This window comes from Aythya ferina (assembly GCF_964211825.1).
Source record: "Aythya ferina genome assembly, chromosome: 2".
Taxonomy (NCBI): Eukaryota; Metazoa; Chordata; class Aves; order Anseriformes; family Anatidae; genus Aythya; species Aythya ferina.
In genome coordinates, this window is record NC_140297.1 from 14,928,291 (window position 1) to 14,953,239 (window position 24,949).

General features: G+C 38.2%; 1 protein-coding gene across 11 annotated transcripts in view; it reads left to right on the top strand.

Annotated features, from left to right (window-relative positions):
• PARD3 (par-3 family cell polarity regulator) overlaps positions 1-24,949 on the top strand; it is a 445,907-nt gene that overhangs the window by 322,059 nt on the left and 98,899 nt on the right. For 7 of the 11 annotated variants that reach the window (XM_084507957.1, XM_084507952.1, XM_084507956.1 and 4 more), the window contains 2 exons: positions 3,828-3,938; positions 22,055-22,309. In XM_084507957.1, the coding sequence (XP_084364083.1) occupies positions 3,828-3,938; positions 22,055-22,309 (366 nt within the window). Of the gene's footprint in view, positions 1-1,029; positions 2,157-3,827; positions 3,939-22,054; positions 22,310-24,949 lie in introns of those variants that run through there. The other 4 variants (XM_084507958.1, XM_084507950.1, XM_084507955.1 and 1 more) reach the window with 2 other exon arrangements.

Consider the following 24,949-nt stretch of genomic DNA (forward strand, 5'->3'; position numbering starts at 1 on the left):
ACAGGTACACAAGTGCCACTGGAGAGCAGCAGGGAGGGGTTGTAGCATGGGCTGCCAAGCCTCAGGGTGGCTATATGAGGTGTATTTGGTGTTTTGAAAGGATATTGCATGGACTGCTTGAATCTCAGTGATCTAAATACCTTTATTTTTATTTTTAAGTGTCCTGTTTTGCCTAATATTTACAAATCAGAGTAGAAAACATCTACATGAGGAAACTGGAAGAACTGGTGATTTTGGGTAGCTTGACACCAGCCTAATCCCCAGAGTGTATTGAGTGTTGTACAGTTAGGGGAGTGCTTAGCAGCTTGCTTTAATGGCGTGCCTCACTATTGCTCTATGTTGCTCTTATGTGGTTAAACTTGGCTTGAGCATAAATGTTAAATAATTTATAAATAACTTATAAATTTGGTGGAGAGGATGCTGATTTGGGGATTGTGGGTTTCATTATGGCTATAAATCATACTTCACGGAACAAATACTTTTAACAGAAATAAATAACAAACACACTTAGTGAGAGTAATCTTAGCAAAAGCTTTGAACGTCATTCAGAGTGGGGAATGTTGGCTCCCTCTACATAAATTAAAGGCTTGGGGGGGAGAAGGTATGCATGCATAGATATGTACATACCCACTTCACGGATCTTTCAAACACCTTTCTCAAGTGTTGCTGCTGAGCCTGGAAAATGTTTTTCTGTTGTTTGTTACTGCTACTGTTGTAAGCTGAAGCTTAACAGAGATGGGGGACTTGCGATCTCAGTGGAAAAGAAGAATCTTGAACTTGTAAATATTTTTGCACAGATGTCTTACTAAAAGCATGCGGACTTGTTTAGAGTCAGACTCAGTTAGGGCAGCGTGCTTCCAAAACTGTTGTGCAGGTCTGTGACGTATGAGTATCATGGAGAAATACCTACCTGTGCAGGTGATGCTGTTAAGGACGTGAAGCCACAATCAGGGAGGTGGGAGGACAGCATTGATGATTCTGGGTCTGAGTGTAGGGACAGTGCAGTTAATGTTGCTGAACTTATTACAGGCAGTGGTGATTATGGCAGATATATCACTCCTGCGGGTGACAAAGTCCAGAGAAGGCAACTTTCCAAGACCACCGTGGTTCATATTCTGCCAGGCTGTCCACTGCTGGGATGACCACAGAACTTATCAGAGATTGACACTGGAAAATCTCCTGTCAGAATGGGGAAATTTTGAAATGCCTGGGAAAGGACCAGCGATGTCTTCTTGAAACTCTATCAGGAATGTCCCTGAGGGCAGAAGATGATAAGAAAATACCCTGAAAGAGAAGAAGGGTGGTTGTCACAGCTTGCTCACGAGTCAAAGCAAACTGAGCCGTACCGCTCCACCGAGCACTACCTGTGTGGTAATTTCCCCCAGCCTATGTTGAAACCCAGCACACATGTGGCTTGTTCTGGACTTGGACGGTTGGATCTGGAAACTCAAACCATTGATTTTTGCTAGGTTTGCATTACATGTTAATGTGAGAAGTAGTCTCCCTGCAATCATGCAGCCCGACCAGACATTTACTAGATTGCTTACAAGGACTATTATAAATTTCCTGTGTAGATTTCTTTTTTTTCTTAATAAGGTATTGATTTCAATATATTTCTGTTCATACTTACAATTAATTGATTTATGGTGGTAGAAATTCTGTTTTGCTGCCAAAATCTGCTGGGTATTAACTGATTCAATTTTACTTTTTTCTGTTTTCTTTTTAACCAGTAGTTCATTTTCAAAAAATGAACTGGCTGCTCCAGAAGTGGGTTCCTTTGTTTGCCTGACATTTCAAATGGGGCGAGGAAGGGCAGCAGGGAGAAGCAAACGTGGGCATCCCAGAGGTGGTGTGCTCCAGCACAACATATGTTGTGCATCTCCTCCCAGCCCCACATGTTGTGTTGCTCTGAGCCCTGCCACCCCCAGCCCCCCCTGGGTATTAGGGTAAAATGGCTCCGTTCCATGCTTCTTCTGCCAAGGTTTTTCTCCTCTCTTGGCTAGAAGATTTAGGGCTATTTTAAATTAGCCATTCTCTTTTGTCTGGTGTAAGACATCCAGAACTTGATTGGAATCTCTCGTATCATATATGTAAATGTTTTGTATAATGCTCTTGACTGCTCTTTAATAAATAGGTGGGTGTTTTAAAAGATATAAGCTGGTGTTTCTGGTCACTGAATATAGTCCATTTTAAATGTAACACATTACAGCATCAGAGATTTAACTTTATATAGTATTTTGTGCTTCTTAACCCTATCACGTCCTCTGACTTTCATTTTTCAGATAATTATTATTGAACAATTTTAGTTTTCATATGCCTGAATTTGGAATTGAGCAGTCTGGGAACTGTGGAGAACAGCCATGCACTTTAAAGTTTACGTACATACTCCTACACTGCTCTTTTTTTTTTTTTTTTTTTTTTTTTTTTAACAGATGCTTTAGGAACCATGAGCATGGTTACACAGTATATTAGTATCTCTCGACTGAGAGGCCAGAAATTAATCTTTCTGCAGGTTCACTGTGTGTTATGCCATCAGCCCACACCATGGCTTTGTATTAGAATGAACAAAAGGGGAAGTATTGTAAGAAACATTCTGAAGAGTTTATTTTCATGGGTTAGAAGAAAGTTTTAAGAATTGCATGTTTTATTTCACTGTTTATGAGCATTTTGGAGCCTGCATTATTGCCGGACATGGCACATTTCAGTTCTTTTGTTTCACTTTTGATGTGGGCCCTTGAGTGCAGCAAGTGTCAATCTGTGGAGTAAAATTCTTGCTGCTTTTTGGTGTGTTAAATGATCCCATGTTTAATAGGTATGTATTATAAAGAGATTCTGTGCAATAGATACGTGTTATCCTCTCAGCCTTAAGTAGACAAAAAGTGGTCATCTAGACTTGGGCTCTATTTAGAGTGTGTTTGGTTTGCAAAAGTTGTTCCTATTTGAGTAGATCTGAAATGCCTAACAAATACACAAAATTTTGTCCTAATAATAGCTAAATATCTCAAATGCCAGACTGTGCTCTCCCTGAAAGTCTAAAAAAATGTGGTAGAATGTGCAAATATGGAACAAACATAAAATAGTTGAAACATAGCCTGTAAAGGGGGAGAGAGGTAAAAGATGCAAGATATTGCCACTGGGCTGGCAATACCCTGCTGCATCTGGGACAGCCTGGCCAGTGCCATCCCTCTGCTCTCACTCATTGCACTGAACTCCCTTGGAGGAAAAGAGTCACGAGTAACAAAGTTAAAAACAAAACAAACAAACAAAAAAGCATACATTTCTCTTTTGGATGTTGTCCATTGGATGGTGAAACTGCTTTGTGGGAAGGGTGAGGAGGGTGGTACTTCTGGAGGGCAGTTGTTGGACAGCTGGGTGTTTCTTTGCAGTTCATATGTGAAAGCCTTCACTCAATGTAAACTTGATTTGCATTCTTTGGCAGTGTTAGTGTTAAATAATTTCTAAAACATTGCTTGACCATGTATTTAAGAATAGTGACACAAAACTCCTGGCAGAAATCAAGAATGTGGCACTATAAGTCTTTTGGTTTGTTCTGTTCTTTAGTGAGGAATTCTGTAAACTTTTAAGAGGAGTGAAGAAAAAAAATGAACAACTTATGAAAAAAAAAAAAAGAAAAAAAAAGAAAAAAAAAAAAAAAAACCACGAAAGCAGCCTGTAAAGATTAATAATTGAAATTCTGAGGTCTTTGTGCTTTCCCTTCCTGGTTTTCAAGCAGCCTTTCTTGGAGGATTTTTTTTTGTCTTAGGAAAAGGAAAATACAGTTGTGTTCATTTCACAAGTTAGATTCTTTTTTTGTGTGTTATTAACAGGTTTGGCAAACATCGCAAAGATGACAAGAGTGAGAAAACGGGTAAAATAAAAGTGCAGGAAGCTCTTACTTCAGAAGAGGAGAGAATACGAATGAAGCAAGAACAGGAGAGGTAGACTTCAGTATTTGCTTAAACCTTGATAGAGAGAGTTTGTTTTTTAAACTAAATAACCAAAGTTCAATTTTCACTGATGAAATTTCCCAAATGTTGATATGTTTATATATTTTAAATAACAAGACAAAGCTGGATTTATTTTGGACACTAGTATCCACAGCTTTTTTGGCTGCAGTAAGCATCTTTTATAGACCAGAGCTCCTTTCCTTATTGAGGAGACTGCAGTAATAACATGAAATGTTTTCTCTATACATTCTATAACTGATTTTATTGACTTTTTCAGAAAACAAGTATTTATATAGAATGAAGTATGTTTTGTATTTTTCTTCAAAGTCTTGCATATCTAGTTTTTTCACTGATATATTTAGAAACAACCTAAAAATTATAATTTTCAGTGTAATTGTCACTGGGGTTCAGTCTATTTATGTGTCATGCAGTCTGTTTATGGAATTATATGTATATTAAACTGCTAATTGTAAAAATGAGTGGTGAGTACCTCTATTTTTCCTTGTCAGCTTCCTTTACCATTAAAACCTATTAAATGTATATGTCATATGCTCTTCTCAATATTTCCATTCTACTTTTCATCCTGTCTCTTGTAGCCCTAAGTTATTTGGGGCCTATCTCTTTTATCAATATAGCTAAAATCTTGGAAAGACTAGGTTGTAAATTAACTAGCATACAGGGGTGTGTGTGGAAACAAGGCCTCTGAATAGATAACTCTTCAGTAAGGAGACAAACTTTAAAGGGCTACATAGCTTGAATGTTGAATGGTAAATATGTTCAGACACATTTAGCAGTGAAAGTTGAGATGATTTATCTAAAAATTATCATATAGCTTAGACATAAATTGTAGATTGAAGTAGGAACAACGGAGGGAAATTTTGTTGTCCTTGTACAGGAGGTGTGACTAGTTAGTCATAATGATTCCTTTGACCATCATCTGTATGCACCTTGGGCTTCTGTGGGTAAGAACAGAAGTTTGCAAATGATGGCTTCATCATTCTGACAATTTACTGGAATAGCAGAGCCATATCTCTTGTGTAGTCTCCTCAGTTCAATGTAAAATGGTTAGCTCTCAGTTGTTTTAAGGCTGAGCGATTTACATTACAGTTAAGGCAGGCTATACATTTATGAGTTACTGAAGATCAACAGTAACTTGTTAAACTGCAGAAACTTTATCATATGAGACCATCTGTTTGGATTACATTATGGGATTTTTTTTTCTCTTTAACAGATATACTAGGATAAATCTATGTAAAAAGTTATTCATGTCTTTCTCCATCCATTCTGACAGTAGAGGGTGGCTGGATCACAGTGTTTGATTGGTTTTTACTTGACAGATTATTTTTTATTTTCTCTCTTTTAACAAAAGCGAAACAGGATCACTAAATCTGTTCCTGTTTTTCAGAGTAATCTGCTTTCAGATTAATGGTAAAGGGAAATAGTGGAAATGAGGGAAATAAGTTAATTTGGATATAAGCGTGATTGTGCAGTCAACTTTCCTTTAAGCATGGGCAGACCATCCAATCTGGGGACAAACTTTTACTGGGGATGCAGAGACACTGAAAGCTTCCATAGCTCCAGCCAGCTCAGGGTTGCAGAAAGCATAGCCACATGTGCACAGTGCTGATGATCCCTGGCTTAATGGGCTCTGCTGAACCCAAGGTTGCCCAGCACTTACGAGTTTGTTAGCAACTACAGGTCCCCAGGTAATCAGCCATGTACATTTTTGCAAGAAGGAAGACTGGTCGTTGAGTTAGTAATGTTTTTTCTCTCTTCATTCTCTCTCTTCTTTCTCTGTCTCTCTGTCTCTCTCAGTAAGAATGGTGAGAGTATAAACTGTCCATGTGATGATATGAGAGAGGTTGCAATAGTCACGCTGGGTACCAAGGTAGAATTATGAAATTATTTGTATAGCCCCTTGTGCATGGAGCAAATTCCTAATCCCTGTCCATCAAGTTATGCTAACCATTTTGACTCTTTCCTGGAATCTCACTCCTTGTGTGCCGTAAAACAATTTTATGTCTTCACTGAAACTGCAGAAAATGCATGTGCCAGAACTTCATAACAGCTTGATGTTATCATAACACGGGTCCTCTTCCTCCCGTTATTCTCTTTCCCTAACTGTGTATTTGCTTTCCTTTGTGTTATGTCTATAAGAGAATGCAAGTTCTTTGGGGTAGTGGCATGTACAACTAATAAAAGATAATAAAATAGCAACCAAATGTGTGAGGTGCTTCCTTATGTTTCTGAAAAATTCAGATGTCGATTTGATCCATTGAGACTTTAAATCTTTGTGCAGTTAGATTGCAGAGAGTTTTCTTTTGATCCTGTAAAATAATGCTGTTAGATACATGCTATTAATGAAGAGTACTCTTGCAAATTAACTGAACAATCCCTCAAAGTGCTTGTGAGGAGACAGAGTGAAATATTACTGTGTTAACAAGTGTTGGTTCATAATGGCTGCTATTCTAACTTTGTTTTCTGTGGGTTTTTCCCCCTCAATGTTTTTAGCGGTACAATTCACTTGCTCTATTTTACTTGGTATTTGATGCTATATACCTCTGTAATGATGCAATACTTTGGGGAAATAGGCTGGATTTAATGAATTTACTATGTATGAAAGGCTTGGAAGAAAAATCCTTAGGGGGTCAGAGAACAAGTGAATGGTCCATTAAAAAATCAATCATGCCCACAATTTTATAAAATTATTATGCTTTGACTTGATAATTTTAAGAGTATTGTGCTTACAATAGATTTTCTTTAATCTTAAAAATAGTACTCATATTGACTATAAGCAAGTAAGTAAATTAATGTTCTTCAATTTACCATTATTAAAATAGTAAAATTGCCTTGAATAAATATATTATTAGCAATAATTTCATATTAAGGAGGATATCTCTTCTGCTGTATATGGTACGAGTTTACTGACAATCTTAACAAAGGAGTTTTGAACAAGAAAATAAATTATCTAGTCACAAATACAGGCAGCTTTCAATGAAATAAAATATTGGACCAATTAGGCATGCCATCTGATGAGACCACCCACTAGTCTTACCAAAAGTGCTCTAAGATGCTTGCTACTTGTAAATTCTTAGAAGTTCAGACTAATGGTTCTTTCAAGGGCATAGGACATTGTCTACTTGTATCACTATTCTTGTATCACACTGGTTTACTCCAGAAAAAGAAGTTTACTTGTATTATCCTTGAATGTCTGTGAAGCACTTCTGAAAATCCAGTTGGTTTCTGGTGTGTTGGGAAAGTTGTTTCTTTCCACCAATGGACACCAATCAAAACTGTAAGACAAAACTAAGCAATAGATTTTCTGAACTTGGCTTTGCATCTCCTAAAAAAGACTGTACTGCAGAGTCTTGAGGAATTTGAGTAAGGCATGAATTGAACTACCTCTATTCTTGTGCCCAATCACAGCCATTTTATGTATATGTTAACTTGGAGCCCCTCTTTGCCATCCTGTTTTCCAGTCCATCAATGGACCAGTAGAACTGGATACCACTGAGGTCCTACATTGGCTGGGGTAGACTGGGAAAACAGACCTGGGTGCTTCTTAGTCTTTTTATATATAGTAAGTGGTCTGCTGATTCCAGAATTTCCTGATGAACCTGTAATTGGCCCATCTTCCTCAGAGTAATGCCTTGAATTGTACAGATTGGAGATGTATGGGATATCTTGAGCTTTCAGAGATGCTTCAATCTGCTTACAGTCTCACACGAGCATTGCTATGTAGGGTAGACTTAAAATCAGATTCTGAAACTTTTGTCAATGGCCATCATGCATTAGAGTTACAACCCACTTGTTTTCATATGGATGGTCACCTTCTGCTGTCCTACTGGACCTAAGCCTTGGGAAGCCCACAGACCTTTTCACTTTTGATACAAACTCTATACATCTGGTCTCTGAGGGCCTCCCAGGTGAGGGTTTTCTCACCATGCAGCCAATGCGTCCATGGGGTATCCTGCAGTCTGATTGTCCTGAAATGTTTTCTGACTCTTTCAAGACACTGTATACCCTTTTTCTTAGGAGATGTGAAGGCAGAAATGTTCAGAAAACTCACTGCTTAGATTTGTCTGCTGGTTTTGGTTGGTGGCTTGTGCTGAAGGGAGACATTTCCCTAACAGCAGGTTCTGATACCTCCCTCCTTCACCCTTGGATTTTTCCTTACATTTTATTCCCCTGCAGCTCCGGGTTCAGTGCATAAGAAAATAAATCTTTAGCAAAATCAAAGCCCTTTGCCTGTGTTCTGCCCATCCTCAGCTCAGGCACCTTCTGTTCACGACACCTGCATGGCCCAGCCAGGTGTGCTTGGCTTGTCTGAAGCCTTGGACTCCCTCTAGCAAAACAAACACTCCCCAACCTAAACAACTTTCCTCTTTGTGCCCAGGCCATGTATAACGGAAGAACAAAATAAATATACTTCGTGAAGTTTTCAACAAGTTCAGCTGTATTTAGCACATTTCACTGCTAGATAATACTTAAAAAGATGAAAGCTGCAATTCTAATGTAATCTCATGATTCAGAGTATGTGATCCCAGCTATGGGTGAATACTGCTTATGCTTCAATCCTCCTCTAGAGCCACTGCTTCCTCAGGAAAAAAAAAAAAAAAAAAAACACCAGTCTACAGGATATTTTCTCCATTTTGCTAATACACTGAGTAAAGAGCTTTACTCGTGTTCTGCAAATCTATCTGTTACCATACAGATATGTTAATCTTAGCTTTGTATTCTTCCTCAACTTCCACAGAAATGAATGCAAAATCAGGTGCTTAAACACCTGTATGGTGAGGATCAGTAGTGAGGCGATAAGGAGAAACCTTTCGGAAAAGAATTATTTAGCTGTATCACTGGAAGTGCTATGGCAGAGTAGTCAGGTGCCTCTGGAGCCAGGGAGCCAGCAGGGTGTGCCTTTCTCTGCTCTGAGAAAGAAGCCATACATTGCCAGTCTTGGCTGGACTTGGAGAAAGATAAACACACAGCAAAGCAGTGCTACGCTTCATGCATACATGTGTATGTGTAATTGTCATCTGCAAAATAAACATCTTTCCTTTCTAGTTTTCCCACGTTACGTTATGGAAAATCTAACCTTTTGTTCCTGTGGGCTATAAAGGGAATTACATCAATCTGCTGTTATTTGTATCCTTGCCTGTGCACATGGCATCACTGTCGTGGCAGTGTCGCCTGTGGGCTGCAGAGCCAGGAGGGGGAGCTCCCAACGAGGCTTTGTGAGGGGCTGTCCAGGCTGGGGCTGCCCTGGGCTGGGGAAGCAGCAGCAGGCTGGGGCTCTGCGATGATGCTCGTGGCTCACCAGGGTTGGGATGGCAGAGTCTTAATGCCTTGCTATCAACCATGGCAAACTTTTAGAATGGGAATTGGGGGGAGTTTTAGCGATTAGAGGTAGGACGTGGTGCTCTTACAGCTTCAAGGGAGTATGGCCAAAAAAAAAAAAAAAAGGGAGAAATGGCTGAGGATCTTTGTCGTGCAGAGATCCTGTCTGGGAGAGGTGGGTCAGGCATTTGTCTCTGTATCGGCTGTTTTGCTGTTACTTTTGTAGAACGATCAATGGGCTGACAATGTTTTTTGGTGCTAACATAAACGAGCACAATTTTGGTGGGTGTTTTTCACGTAATGATTTTTCCTAAACTTAGAGTGAAGCATTCTGTATGTTCATTAGTAACTAAAATAACACCAATATCTTTTTGTGAATGTTCCGGTCATTCCATAAATTGTTTCCTAAGGGTATAAGAGTCTTTATCTCCAACATATAATAAACTTCTCTTCATCTTTCTCTAGTGCCATTAAAGCCACAAGCCTTTTGTTGTAAAAGTATACTAATGAATAGAAATGTTACAACAAGAACAGAAGTCTTGTGTTTTCCCTTCATCATGCATCATCCATTTTAATTAGACGAAAGGGTGGTGAGTACTGTGACAAGAGTCTGGAATTAAAATCATTAATTGATGTCAAGCTGACGAGAGACTGCTAACATGAATTTACTGACAGCAGGAAAGAAATTAACCTTATTACTTTATTTAGTACATTGGGACTATTTATTATATTTTCGTATGCAAGTTCAGTGAGTTCCATTTATGATTATAGAGAAAGACAAATAATTAATAAACACTACATAAAGTTTTATTACCTCCTATCAATGAAGTTTACATGAAAACCACATCGATAACTTAAAAAAAAAAAAAACACACAACAAACCGCCACGTCCCTTTAATCGACATAACTCATCAAAGCAATTACAGCAATATTTTTTATATTTTAAATGAGTATAATATACTGTGCTGTGCTCTCTAGCCAAGTACAATTACAAAAGTGATCTGATTTAAAACTACGCCTTAGTTTCTCAATGTCAGTGTTGCAAAAAATGAAACATATTTTCTCCAGCAGTGACGTTGATTGGAATAACTGTCTGTTTTGATCATCATTGGAAGGTCACCCTAACAAAGATGTGTTTTAATGTTAAGCATCTTTATCCTTTAGATGAAAGATATAATAGTGTCTTACAGAATGACAGCAGCATCCTATGGATAATTTGTGACCCAAAGGTCATAATAAAAGAATAGAGGGGAGGTCATCCTGTAGTAAAGGCCATCTGGAACTGTTAAAGTATCAGATGGAGTAGGGGGCTGAACAGCAGGACACTCTTGGTGTCTTTCCAGATTTCCCAGAGAGACCATAATATTTTTATTGGAAAATCCCAACTTTTTCCCCTTAAGCAAAATATTTTCATGAAGCCGTTTCATCTTACTTTTAGGAAAAGAGACAACATACTGTGATATGAAGAGAATTTTTGCTTCATATATAACCTAAGTGCTATCTGTCTTTAAAATAATGCAAAGATTCAACTTTAGTTTCTTTGCTTCTGTATTTTGATGCCATTTTACAGCTTTCATGAGAAATATTAACTCTAAATGCATAATTATTGCAAACATTCAGAATATAAATATTTTCTAAAGTGACTTGCATAAAATCCTTTCTGATAAAACTTCTACCCCCTTCCTGGCTCATAGGAGAGCAGAGGAAAAAAAATAATTCCTCTGTGAATCAGAAAATCAAAGCAACGTGTTTCTCATTCTCACTTATTTTGAGATGGGGTTTGTTTGTGAAGCGATATTCCAGTTTCACTGAGACTTGCAGCATTGTTTTTGGCATTTGTTTTTTACATAAAGGATGAGGGTGCAGAATGTGAAAAACAAATCAACAGCAGTATTTTTTGTAAAACACAGAAGTGAAGCATGAGAACATTAAGCTTTGGAAAAATATTTCAGAGCAGTTCCACTTCATAAAAGCACAGACTTCCAGAGATATGTAAATTGAAGCTTTTGTGAAATAATAGTTGCCGAGATGTTTTTTAAACAAAGCTCCTTACATTCTCTAAGTACATTTTGTAAGTATACAGATTGAGATTATAAGATATCACACTAAAAATGTATTTTCATTGTTATTCTTCTGCAGAGATTCAAGACATTGTACTGAGCAAGGTCCGGCCAAGTCCTTTGCCATAAATCTAAAAATATAATTTATTTGGTCTTTATAATCTGATTTATCAATTTGGTTAAGGTGTCTTGCAGATCATACAAGTTCAGCACTCTGTTACTTCTAAGTAAAGGCCACTAGTTTGTAGTATTCAATTTTTGAATGCCAAGAATTTTAGGTAGGACAACAGTCTGTCCACTGTTGACTAATAAACCATGCTGTTAGTGGTAGAGTTTGTGTAGCAAATACTTATTTAAGAATGAAAGAAATTGTAGCATAATTACTGACTTATTGAATGTGGCTGTGTGTATTGTTGCTGAGTTGAACATAACTGAAAACCCTTTAGATTTTCCAGACTCAACTACAGGAGTCAAGTAGCTTACTATAGTAACCTATAGGAGGTTAGTGACCTATAGTACAGTGACTATTATAGGTTATTACAGTAAGCTACTGCACTAAAACCTCTCTTTGTTCTAATTTTTTGATACAGCAGCAATTATCTGACTAATTACAAAGATACCTAATGACACATTCACAACAGGCAGACAGGTCTGTCCACACCACGTCTCACCTTTTATTTTGCAACCAGTTACTTACAAAACCTTACAATACAAACCTCTTAATGGGTTATAAGAAACCTAGTTCAGTGTCTGGCCATGCTGTAGATATATGCTGTCACACAGTACTGCGAACCATCAGGATTTTTAGAAGTGAATTCTGAGAGGTGTCAATGGGTGCCAACTTTCGATCCTAAGCAAAAAATACTGACATAAAAGCTATATTCTGCATTTGTGATCCCTTCCCTTCCCTTCCCTTCCCTTCCCTTCCCTTCCCTTCCCTTCCCTTCCCTTCCCTTCCCTTCCCTTCCCTTCCCTTCCCTTCCCTTCCCTTCCCTTCCCTTCCCTTCCCTTCCCTTCCCTTCCCTTCCCTTCCCTTCCCTTCCCTTCCCTTCCCTTCCCTTCCCTTCCCTTCCCTTCCCTTCCCTTCCCTTCCCTTCCCTTCCCTTCCCTTCCCTTCCCTTCCCTTCCCTTCCCTTCCCTTCCCCACATAATCCTTTGTTTTTTTTGTAAGGGTTTTCATTGTAATCTTTTGTCACTTCGCACTGTTTCATTTTCCAACTTCAGGATTAGGCTACTTCATACATAGCACTCTAGAAACAGAATAATGGAACTGAAATTGAGCTAGTGGCAGTATTTCATACCCACTTATGTTATTGGGCTGACTGAAGGATGGTGATGCTGGAGAGGGTCACCTCAATGGACTGATGACAGCATTGTAACTGGGCCTCCAGTTACTGCCTGTAGCATCTGTGAATGACTGATTTGATATGTGGTATGATATATGGTAGCAGTTGATATATGATATGTCTTTGTCATTAGCTTCTTGCACATACAAGAACAGCTGCTCCTTACATATCTAACTACAGCATTCAGGTGTTAGTGCTGCTTGCTGTCTTTGTTCTCCAGTTGAAAAAATATTGTTGGGAAAGAAATTACCCAGCAAAACCTCTCTGAGAGAGAAAACCAGCAGTCTTAAGTGAGTAGGGTTTAAAGCAGGAGCTTTTCCAAGTTATGTTTTAGCTATAGTTGAATCTCATGATCTGTTTCGGTACTGCTTCAGTCCAGCAAAAGGGCTAATAGGAGGTTAGAGCTGCATTAATCTAATGACCAGGGATCTGTCTCATAGGTGTAAATATCAGCTAATCTGGCTGGTTTTATAAAGCAGAAGAAAAAAATCCATTTTCCTCACAGAGAGCAATGATGTTCTTTGATGCACCCTGGTTCCCAGCAGGAATTGGACTATTGCTCCAGTTGCCCATTTGGGGGATCTCCACTGCTGGGGCTGCTGACCCTAGGATCAGACATGAAAATTAGACAAAAAAAAATAAAAAAAAAATAATAAAAAAAATCAGTCCTTGTAGTGTTTGTTTTGGGGATGTGAGGACCTGCTATCCTGCCTATGTACCTGATAAATTTGGCTTTGGTTGGAACATATTCTTAAAGACACCACAGCACACAGCAGGTATACCCTCTACCTCCAGACCCCCAAATGCTGCAGACTATTAACTGGATAAAGCAGTCTAAAAGTGCCATTGAAATGCAAGTAACATAGTAATTTACAGATTTATTTATTTATTTGTTTATTTATTTATTTATTTTTCAAAATAGCAGGGATTTTCACTGATTTACTCCAAGATCCAAGAAAGCAGGATTGAGATACTCTGCTAAGGGAAAATGTATCTTCATGTTGGAAAAACTTTGGTGACTCAAGAAGGTCAGAGATTAAAAAAAAAAAAAAAGGTAGAGGTTAGAGAAAACAATTATGGTGTCTCCTTTAGTTTCATCAGCGTCACTTGGTCTCAAATTTCTGTTTGCACTTTATCTACTTATAATATTTATCTTCTGCTTTTTTTTCATTTCTTCACATCTTCATTTTTACTTTATTACCTTCTCTATCAGCATTCTTTATGACTCCTTACAAAAATGAGCATGCTGTTCTTTTCTGAATATACATGTAGTAGGGCACTTATATAATCACTTTTTTTTTTTTTTTTTTTAACTACATCCCTCCTCAGTTGTAGCTCATTAAAGGTTTTTGAAATTCTCATGGATCTCTTCTGCATGTGGGATTTAAAGAGGGGGAACTGCAGGGAGACCTAGGCACTATCACATTTTCTAATTGGCAAATATGCTGTGGTTGTTGGAGGAGGAAAAAAATAAGACTGTATGATTGTGTGGGTGTATTTCTTTAATTTCAAGGTGGTGGACACCGTTTTTGTTATTTTGTTTGTTATTCATAAAAATTTAGTCCCTGTTACATTTGTCTGTTCTTGTAGAAATATTACATGGGAAATACATGCGTATAAAATTTCTGTGAAAGTGTAGCATTATATATCTAGAGGAGAGGGCGTGTCACTTTTCCAAGGTTGGATCTCCATTGTATGTCATTCCTGCAAGATGTTTGTTTCATCCTTTTTTTTTAATGCTTTTTTTTTTTTTTTTTTTTAATGACATAGTCTTGATAGCTTCCCTTAGTTAGAAGGTTCCCCTGCCCACAATATCTAGGCTCAGTCATTATTGCTGGAGTTTAAATACCTAATACTTGCATTACAGATGGAAGACATTGTAATTTTCCTCCTTATGTATTAGGAGACTGCTATTATGTCCCCACTGTCTTTTTTCTTTTCCACAGCAGCTTGACATTGCTAACCTGTGTATATCTGTCATCCAGTACAATTTCCAGATCCATTCCTGAAAAAGCAGCTCACAGTTTTTTTCCTACTTCTAATTGATATGCTTAATTATTCTATGTAAATTACCTTCTACTTGTTATTATTGAAGTTAATTCTATTTTTGAAGTCCACTCTGTCCTTCAGGAGCATTTGAAATTTTAATCCTTTCCTCTATTGTTCATTTTGTTCATCTGGGCTTTGTGCAGATTCAATAGCATCCTAATTAATAATGAAAACCCTGAGCAAACTCAGGGAGGGATCCATGTAGAAAATGCCTCAATCCGTCCTCCTGGTGTGACTGTGAATTTCTGAAACCTACACTTTAGATACTTTGTAGGAACTGCCCAGTTCAACCTATTGCATCCATCCTGTTGCCGTTTTTTCTTAGCCTTAGATCTACTGTTTTTCCTCTATTCAGAAGGCCTTTTACTGTGTTATAGAAGGAAATCAGATTGCCTTGACTACATCTGTTCTTGATATGGTGGCTACTGCTTGCCCTGTTATCTTCTCAGTGGTTACTGATAGTTGGATTCAAAGTTTCTCAGGGGACTGAAGTTAAACTGACGAGTTAATAATTCTCTTTTTCCTCCAAAGGGATGTTGACTTCCTCTAGTCTCTCAATACTTTGGCTGTCCTCAACAGCTTCTCATGATTACTGGAAAAGGTCTGAGGCAATCTGAGACAGTGATGTGTGCAGGATGTACAAATAGCTTAACTAGCTTAACCAGTTTCTAGCTACTCCTTTTGATGTTAGACTTGAGATATTTTTTGTTATTGGTGGCAATATCAATAGCACTGGCCACTTGCTTGCAATCAACCATTTTAGTGAAGATAGATGAAAAGAAAAAAACAACAAATTAAGCCTTAGGTTTCCTCAGCATCATCTGTCAATATCGTTCCCTTACTACTGAGCAGGGAAGCAACCTTTTCTTTGCTCTTCCTTTTACTGCTAATGCAATTACACAATGATTTATTGTTATCTTCAAAGCTCCCTGCTACTTTTACCTCACATTATGCCTTGGCCTTTCTGATTTTGTCCCTGTATTCTTGGGCTTATCTGACCACATTTTGTGTATGTTTCTTCAAGTGCTTAAAGTCAAAGTAGTCATATTTTAGGCAACTGGCTACATATGCATGCACACATCAAATTGTTGTTTTTTTATTTATTAACTTCAAAAGGTTGTTTTCCAATTTAAAAATACTTAGCAGTACCTTATTTATTTATTTTTTAACGTTCTTAAGTTTTGAATGAAATGGCAAGGGGCACACAAGGAAGAAAAGGTGTCTCTGTTTGCAGCTTGTTGCTGCTCATGATTACCCATTGCCCACAGTGATCCTTTAGAATGATTTCCCCAGGAAACGAGGCAGCTTTGCTAAGTTATAATGGTTATAGCTATGATAACTGACTAGCTCTAATCACAATAAAAAAAGCTAAGTGTAATATGCAGGTTCAGAAGGAAATCACAATAATGTCCATAATCAAGGTACCCTTGTTAGAAGAGCAGTTGTCAGAAAATTTCTCTTTGGATCCAAAGGCCAGAGAAAAATACAGAAGGGGACAAACTCCTATATTGGCTTGACTGCCAAAATTTAGGGAAACGGCCATTAAAGCACTGAAGGCAGTCAGAGGGAGGGTGAGGAGGAGCAGTGAGACCTGGCTTATTGCTGGTGTGCTATACCCACAAGGTATTTTTCACTAGCAGGGGAGGAGGGGACATGACTGACAAGGTCTGGCTACTGACCAGTGCACCTCCAGACCTTTTTATTAGAAACGATATCTGGCAAAAACTAGACCAAATGTTGTCATCCCATCCGACTAACTTAGGCAAGCTGACTGGCGTTATAAATGTCTCGTTGTTTTTCCTCTGATCTTAATCCATCATATAGAGGAATGCCAGTCTGGTGGCAGAACTGAGAACTGGCAGTGTTGGATGGCTTGTCATTTAGCTTCTGTCCTTACACAATGCTGTTTCTATCCTTAATAAACATTGTCAGCCACCTCACATATGTGGATTGCAAGTGTTCAATACCGATTTTGTAAATCAGCAAGCCTCGGTGGAAAAGACTAGGTTGTGGATAATCACTTGGGCAATCACTGAGTCCTGGCAACAGCAGGATGATTAATTGAATTGACCAAGCAATTGCACACCAGAAACAGCAGCCAACTTCGTTTCTGCTCTTGTGGGAGGACATTGCTGCCATTGCAACAGCAACTGTAATGTGTTAGCCATGAATATCCTTCCCATACTGTATTAATCAATTAAGATGATAGTCAATTTTTAAAGGATCTAAATTACTAGTATGAAAAAATCCTCCAAAGCGGTCTTGGTGCTTCCAAGGGACTGGGCATATATTTATTATTTCACTCCTAATGCTACTTGAAATTAAGGTTGATTTATTTTGCTAACTTTGCTTGTTCACTTTTTCTCACAAGAGCTCTGCAGGCATCACAGTCTGGAGTTCTCTATGGATGGAAAAAGTTAAAATTTGGCTCCCACATAGCTGGTGTGAATGTTTGGCTGGGTGTGAGATTTGACTAGCCAATTAATTTGGTATCTGCATGTGAGTTACCAGGCTAAATGACCTTTGTGGCTGAGGGAGGTGCACTTGGCACATCCATTAGAAGCCAGGCCCCATGGGCCGTGGCCTGGTGTGTGAATCTAGACCAGCCCTACTGTCAGACCAAAACACATGCTGACACCTAAATTTGGGTGTCTAAAATGGCAGTTTCCCTCATCTGACAGCTGAATCCCACTCACAGAGTTCTGAAAAAGGGAACAAGGTGTCTGCTCTTTTCTGAAGACAGGAGAGCAAAAGCTTTTCCTTTACATTTGTGACCACTGTTTCCCATGCATAGGAATTGCTCTACAATGGGTATGTCTATCATTACTGGATTAGCTTGCAATGAAAAGCTCGTCAAACAATTATAGGAAGTTCTGCAGCTAACAATATTGTCATTTGAAGCAGTTATCATTAGCTTTTGAATTGAATGCCACACAAATGCGTGAGGATAGTTTATACTTTACTGAACATTATAATTTGAGTCTCAAAAGCACGACAGTACGTTGTTGACATTTTCAATATTAACACTTCAGCGAGAAGGGTTTAGAAACTTCTTGGGGTAGCTTTTGTATTTTTGAAAGTTCAGTTCCATTTAAACACTGCAAAATTGATTAGCAGTTTTTGCAAAATTCTTTCAAGATGAAAAGACTTATATAAATGCTAAGCATTATTATCATTGTTAAGCCCATACAGAATCTGTAGGAAGGCCATAAATCCTCAAAATTAGCTGATCTGAAATTTCAGACATATGCGTTTTTATTGTGTCGTGTCATAAAGCAACACTGTTCAGTGAAGACAAGTTAATACGAATATCCACATTGTGAGACTGAAGCACTCTGGTCAAATGCTTCTCCAGATACTGCATTTCAATAGCAAGAGCACTGCTGATTAGGGCTGAAGTACACAGCAAATTCCAGGTTCTTGTCTGCACTACAGTGTGTTCACATAATCATTTTAATCTTTCCCACAGTAGTCTGCACTGACATTTTCCGTATGCGCACTTAATTCAGTATATACTAATGGAAGAGTTAAGCCACACCATGTGTACACACATACATATGCACTCTATATAAAAATAATGTAGTATTAAGTTCAAGTTACTTATATAAAAATATATTTGGATTTTAAAACTATTACAAGTGAAAAAGGGATAGAGCAATATTTAGCTGCTAGGTACTGTTCTTTTCAAGAGTATGTCTACATATTTTTCTTTGGTCATTTGTTTCTTCTGAGTTTGGAGACATAATGTTTAATACTAATATTAAATATAACATAACCTGAAGAAGACAGAAACAAATCAGTATTTTAAATAATATTTAAAAATAAATAATCAGAATACCTATGTTTTTGTCATGTCAAGGGAATAGGACTAGTACAGTGGTTTAGACTTGACACACAGAAAATTAATTAAGAGATAAAAATCACATTTTGGGCATCAATATAGTTGGAAGTCTTGTAAGTCTCATTTTTTGGTCTGATTTTGTAAATGTTGCTTACTGTAACTGCTTACTGAGTACTTTGGTTATAATTAACAGGAAGATGTATAATGCATTTGGGCTCTGATTTTTAATACTGTGTATGTGTATTAACACATTTTATTAGCAATTGTAGAAAATGTTCTAAAAAAATTCCTGGTGGATATGAACATAATTATTTGCAAAACACTTCAACAATCAGTTCTCTCCCACTTGAATAGGAGTAAGTATTCTTCATTGAACCATGCAAGGGAAAATCTTAATGTTATGCTGCAAACGGTGCTATTTAAGAGTTCAAATGTATTAAATAGCCAATAAGCTATTTTCTCATGTATCTACATGAGAAAACTTGGTTAACATGAAACTAGGGACCCTAGTGTCTGCACGTGTGGAGAGTGAAGTGATATTCATGGTCAGAAATTAGAACAATCATCGGCACATCTCATGGCAGTCTGTATAACACTGAGGCCGATATCACCAGTTACCACCAAATAATTCAGTTTTATAAGCATGTCAGGTAACAATGTTTTCTCCTGACTGTATTACTTGATGCCACGTTATTGCTATACTGTCAAATTTCATGCACTAAAATACACAAATATACACAAATATATATATATTTTTCGCTCATATTGATGTCAGCCAGTGTTCAAATATTTGATGATACATTTACCATTGAAATTAAAATTACATTCCAGAATCTAGCAATATCTAGAAAATTGCTGTTTTCTTTTGCTTTTCCCATTCAGAGGAGATTTATAAAGGGATAAATACATTCTGCCATGGGGTAATTAACACAGGACTACAAATTGGAAATGAAATCTACAGAGAGATGAAATCAACAAGTACAGGTCATCTCCAGGCCTATTTTTCCTTCTGCACCTTCCAAGTGATTAAGGCTGTAATGTTTCTGAATTGCAGCTCTGGAATATAGGACTATGTAAAGTATATCTTTTGTATTTTAAAAATAGACACAATTTAAATTTGAAATGGGTTTGGGATTTAAGCCTGTGTCCTTTGTCACTCTAAATTAAAAAAAAATAATCCTGTTGGAGGTTGCTGAAATTTCAGAAGAGTGTGCTGTCAGCTGAACATTGTTGTAGTTTTCTTGTCCATTTTTCCCCTCTTAAAATAAAAAGCAATCTGTAAAGAAAAATCTTGACTATGAAAATTGCATAATTAAAAAATTATGTTGGCTTAAGTTAATTTTTCTCAGATTTATACTATTTACAATTTCTTTTTGTTTATATGGTTGTTTTTCTTTCCACTGGGACTGAATATGAGTGAGACTTGTGGTTTACATGCCAGTAGTAGTGGGCATAAGCAGGAAGAATTAGGCTGAGGTGTAATTCAGGGCATTTACATTAATCACCGAACCATTTATGTAGATGTTGCTGACTGTTGAAGGGAGTTTAGCTGGTCAATTTTACCCCCAGATCAGTACCCTTGGTCAATACTTGTGGGATTTTTAAGGAAAATAGGTCTGCCTTCTGTGCCACCCTCCTATTCCCTCTTTTCTTACCAGGATCTCTGTTAGCACAGAAAGAATAATTTGCTTGGGGCTCAGTCTGATGAAGACACTTGAATTTAGACTTTCACATTCAGGCTCAGAGCTGGATTCTCATGCTCATACACAGTTGTCTCGTGTCATTTGAGTTGTCACAGTCTCTGAGATGCCAGCACAGGGCTGGCAGATGTGACAGGGACCTATGGGAGAACTTGTCTTGCAGCTGGAGGTCCGGCAGTGTTTCCTGGGGCTGCTGGGTGGCTGTAGCTGCCCATGTTTGAGCAGCTGAATTGAGGCTGGCTATCCAAACTCCCAAAGGAGGCCTAAACAGCAGTGTCACAAGTATCTGTACAGTGACTCTTTTCATGCTAGGACACGCTGACTGGCACAGCAGCACTGTAACTCTCTGGAGTCTGCTGAATTACAGCTCCCTTGGCTGTAACAGGAGCTCACACATGTAGCTGATGTGAACTCACCTACTGCGGGCACCTGCATTGTAGTGTCTTAAACTGTACCCTGAATCTTGCCCTTTATGTAGCCCTTATTCAAAGGGATGTCTTTGAATGTCATGTGGATAAGATTAAAATTTCAAAAAAAAAAAAAAATGTAAAAGTAACCTAACTTTAAGGCTTTTCTATTTTTGGAAGAAGCAAGGCTTGCTTTCAGAAGAGACAGAGGCTTTGAGTAGGCTGCTCTTGGTAACAGTCGGTGAGCAAGCTGTCTTTGGAAATGGCACGTAGCAGGGGGGTGCACAGAGCTGCAGCCGGGATGGATAGATGTTGTCACACCATAGCCATGACTGTATTAGATGAAAAAGTATCACATTTTACTAATGGAAGGGAGGAGACAGCTCAGTGCTTCATTTTGCAATGATGACAGAGCATTAAATCGGTCTGGGGAGACTGATGGGAAGAGGGTTGTTTTTTTTTTCAGTTCACTGTGTATGTGTGTGATACATCAAATTTTCTAAAATGCCAATGAAACTTTGAAGCCCAGATCAAATTTTAGTAATAGGTTTGTGTGCCTTTGAAAACATGACCTGTACTCAGTTTGTGTTTGTCAGATGGCTAAATGTTGCCTGTTTTTATCTGTCACTTTTAATCATATAGCTAAACAAATGCAATTGGGTACAAAATCCCTATGTAGCATCACTTTTCATTTGTAACTTTAACATAATGCACATGTTGAAGCTTTCTGTGAAGAAACTGCCCACTAGGCAGTTTCGGTAGGTGCCAGATTCAGTTTGTTTACATATTAAACAAATCAAACACATTTTAAACAATGTGTACAAGAAACTGCTTCTACAGTTTACTGCATATATACATACATAACATACATATATATGTGTGTGTTTTATTCTTGTTGGGATTTTAAATTTTGAAAAAAGTACGATTTTTGTAGTATTGGGCCAAGAAAGTACATTAACATTAATCTCTAAAGACAGACATTAGAACCACTAAATCTGTCAGGTTTTGATGGACTACAAGACGATATGAACTGTGTCTGTCTCAGACAGGTCAGGTAATAGCATAAACATCCTAAGACACATGAAACAACCAATAAACTCTGAGAACTATGGCTAGTCCTTTATTTCACTTGATAATGAAAGAAAAGGCTGTGGATAATCAGACTTCATTCTTAAAGACCACTGTTGATCATGACATTGCTTAGATCTAGTCTTCAATATCCAATGTACACCTGAGACTCAATGACAAACTGAAACTAGAAACACGTCAGTGGTTTTCATTAGGATGGGCGCCCAAAGTGTCTGTTAACTGCTGCTTTCAGATGAAAGGGGGGGAAAATTAGTTTCAGCCTTCTTTTAATTTTTCAGAATTCAAGCAAAAACTAGAGAATTTCGAGAGAGACAAGCTCGTGAACGGGACTATGCTGAGATACAGGACTTTAACCGGACGTTTGGCTGTGATGCAGACCCAATGTATGCAGGGATTGCTTCCTATGACTCTTCAAATAGCGGCACGATAACGCTGACCACCAGACCACAGAGCCCGAGGGAAGGGCAGACAGTTGAAGCCTTGTACGCCCAAGTGAAGAAACCACGGAATTCAAAGTCTTCACCTGTAGACAGGTAGGCACCAGACAGCAATCAATATGCTCTTTTGAAATCCACCCTCCTAATGCTTGTGTCGTGGGAGATGACTGTACGTCAATTGGCAAGTCAGAACTGCATTTTTATTAATGGCTTTTTAAAAGCCTTTATGCAGAAAAGTATTGAGCTCACAGAAATCAAACTGTGGCAGAATGGGATCTGAAAGTTTATCCTACAGAGCCACAGATTTTCTTCTCAATCTTCAGATGGGTTTGAATTTTAGAGCCCCTGTTTGTTGCAATTCAATTTAAATTCAAACTTGTGACATCATCTGGTTTATTTATCAGAGCTTTAACTAATATGACTGTTGAATACCACGTTTCCAACCTATTCAAAGAAATTACAAAATCTTTGGGAAGTTCTTACTGTTCAAGCAGAAGTGGGTTAAAGCTTACCTGGATTTTAGTCCTACCACAGTCCTGAACTTCTGTATAGTGGGTGGAACTTTGTGATAAAATACAGACCAACTGAGTAAACTCCAAGCCTGACTTATGAGTTACGTTCTCTTCTCAGGCTGTAGCTTATGATTTATGCTTTTCCTGGGGTTACATTATCTGAACTATGTCATGCTAAGTTTTATGTTGAAATCCAGCAAAATTCTGGTTTCTGTTGATGGAGTTTTGAGTTCATTCAAAAACCTGAAGCTAAAAAACAGGCATGCAAACTAGCATAAAGTAGAAATAACCAAAGGCAAAATGAATAGCTTTTTTTGCACTTTAACAATGGAAATACATCTGTTTTCTTGGCTGACATCTATGATGTTGAAGTTCTGCATTTTCTCAGCTTTACAAAAATGAACATTGAAATCCTAGTGCAGGAGGTATTGTTAACTCATTCAGAGGTTATTAATTTAGCTCATAGTAAAATAACTTGTAGTTTTGTTTTCTACCCCATTCTTTCCAGAAGAAAAATACTGGACATTCACTTAAATGATCAGAACAGTATCTTTGGTTACAGTGTTGGAGGTCTGTATAGCTCTCCATATGGAGTGGCGTTGATCTTGCCTATTCTGTTCTGAGTGTTAAATAGAGTCATTTGTACTTAAGGAAAGCAGCTGTCGTGCAGAGTCCAGTTAATTGTCTAAAAGTTTTTTAATGAGGACTGTTTGGTGCATTTAACCCTCTGCTATATCTACTAAAGTTTCTTTGCATAATATTGGCAAAAAAATATGTTGTCTGACATGACAAAAAAGGACATTTCAGATGTATACATTTTCACTAAAAATGAGTAGCACAGCTGTCTTTTTATTTTCTCACACAGTTATTCTGTATTGTGCTGTGTAAAATAAAACTATGTATTAAATAAACATAGTTTATATATTGTAGATATGTATGTTTATGTATTGTAGATATGTATGTTATTTCAGTGAAGGGAACAAAATGATTTGAAAAAACACAGTTTCATCTGTGCCCTTGAAATTTTATGTTACCTAGCCCTATATTGACCAGCCGTGGTATGCCCAAATGCCTGACATTTCAGTGCTTTTGTTATTTTGGAAATCAAGATAGCTTGGTTGGATGTGGCAGCCATGTGGTGCCTCTCGCGGCTGTTTTTGTTAGACCAAAGTGTTTCATGCCTGAGTTGAATGGCATCTATGTCACATCAACAAAAAAAAGTTCTTTGATGCAAACCTGGCACGGGGAAGTATAAGACCTGTGTGACCTAGCTAACTCTGTGTGATTGTTGATAAAAGAGCCAGAAGAGAGTGAGTAAAACTGAAGATAACGGTGTACTGAGGGAACCTGATGTTAATGATAAGGGTGGGATTGAAGAGCAGTGTGGCAGTTTCACACATTCAGGCTGCTTTGCTAGAGCCTGGGAGCACAGAGGGCTCCGACTCACTCACCTGGATCATGCTGGGAAAAAAGGGCAGGCCCTGCACGCAGAACAGGCTGGAGCAGAGGTAGAAAAAGCAAGTCAGGTATGAGCAAGAATCATAGAATAATTTGGGTTGGAAGAGGCCGTAAAGATCATCCAGTTCCAACCCCCCTGCCATGGGCAGGGACACCTCCCACTAGAGAAGAAAAGCCGTCCTTGGTTTAGTGATAAGGGAATGATATAGGACATTCAGCAAGGAATACCTGGAAAGAAATAGATAGTTCAGATGGAAAAAGGTTATTACTTACTACCAATGTCCTCTGAAGTATCTGTTTGGGAGAACTCATGTATGAGCTTGTGGCTGAGCATCCCAAGGCTGCTCTGCATTCTACAAATTTCCTCTTAGATGTATTAAGGAAATATAATCTGAACATCATTTTTAGGAATAGTTCTGTCTGTGTGGGCCTGAGATGCTTGTTAGATGAGATGTCACCCTGTCTGTAGGATATCTGGCTTCTCACCCCGTGTACATCACCACTTGTTTCTTGCTGTCCCTTTCCAGCACTGAGACCTTCCCCCTTCACATAGCATCTCCTGTAATGTCTCTTGCCACAGCAAGTATCCAAGTGCCTCTTCATGTGGCTTTTCTCCAGGGAACTCTTTTCTCTGCAGGCTGATTTATCCTCATAATGCCACAAGAAATCTGAGGAGAAATAGCCGGTTACAGCTCTGTGTTCTTAACATGCCATTTATGTTAGCATTCACCTGCACCAAGTGTTACTTTCCCTGTTTTACCCCTTT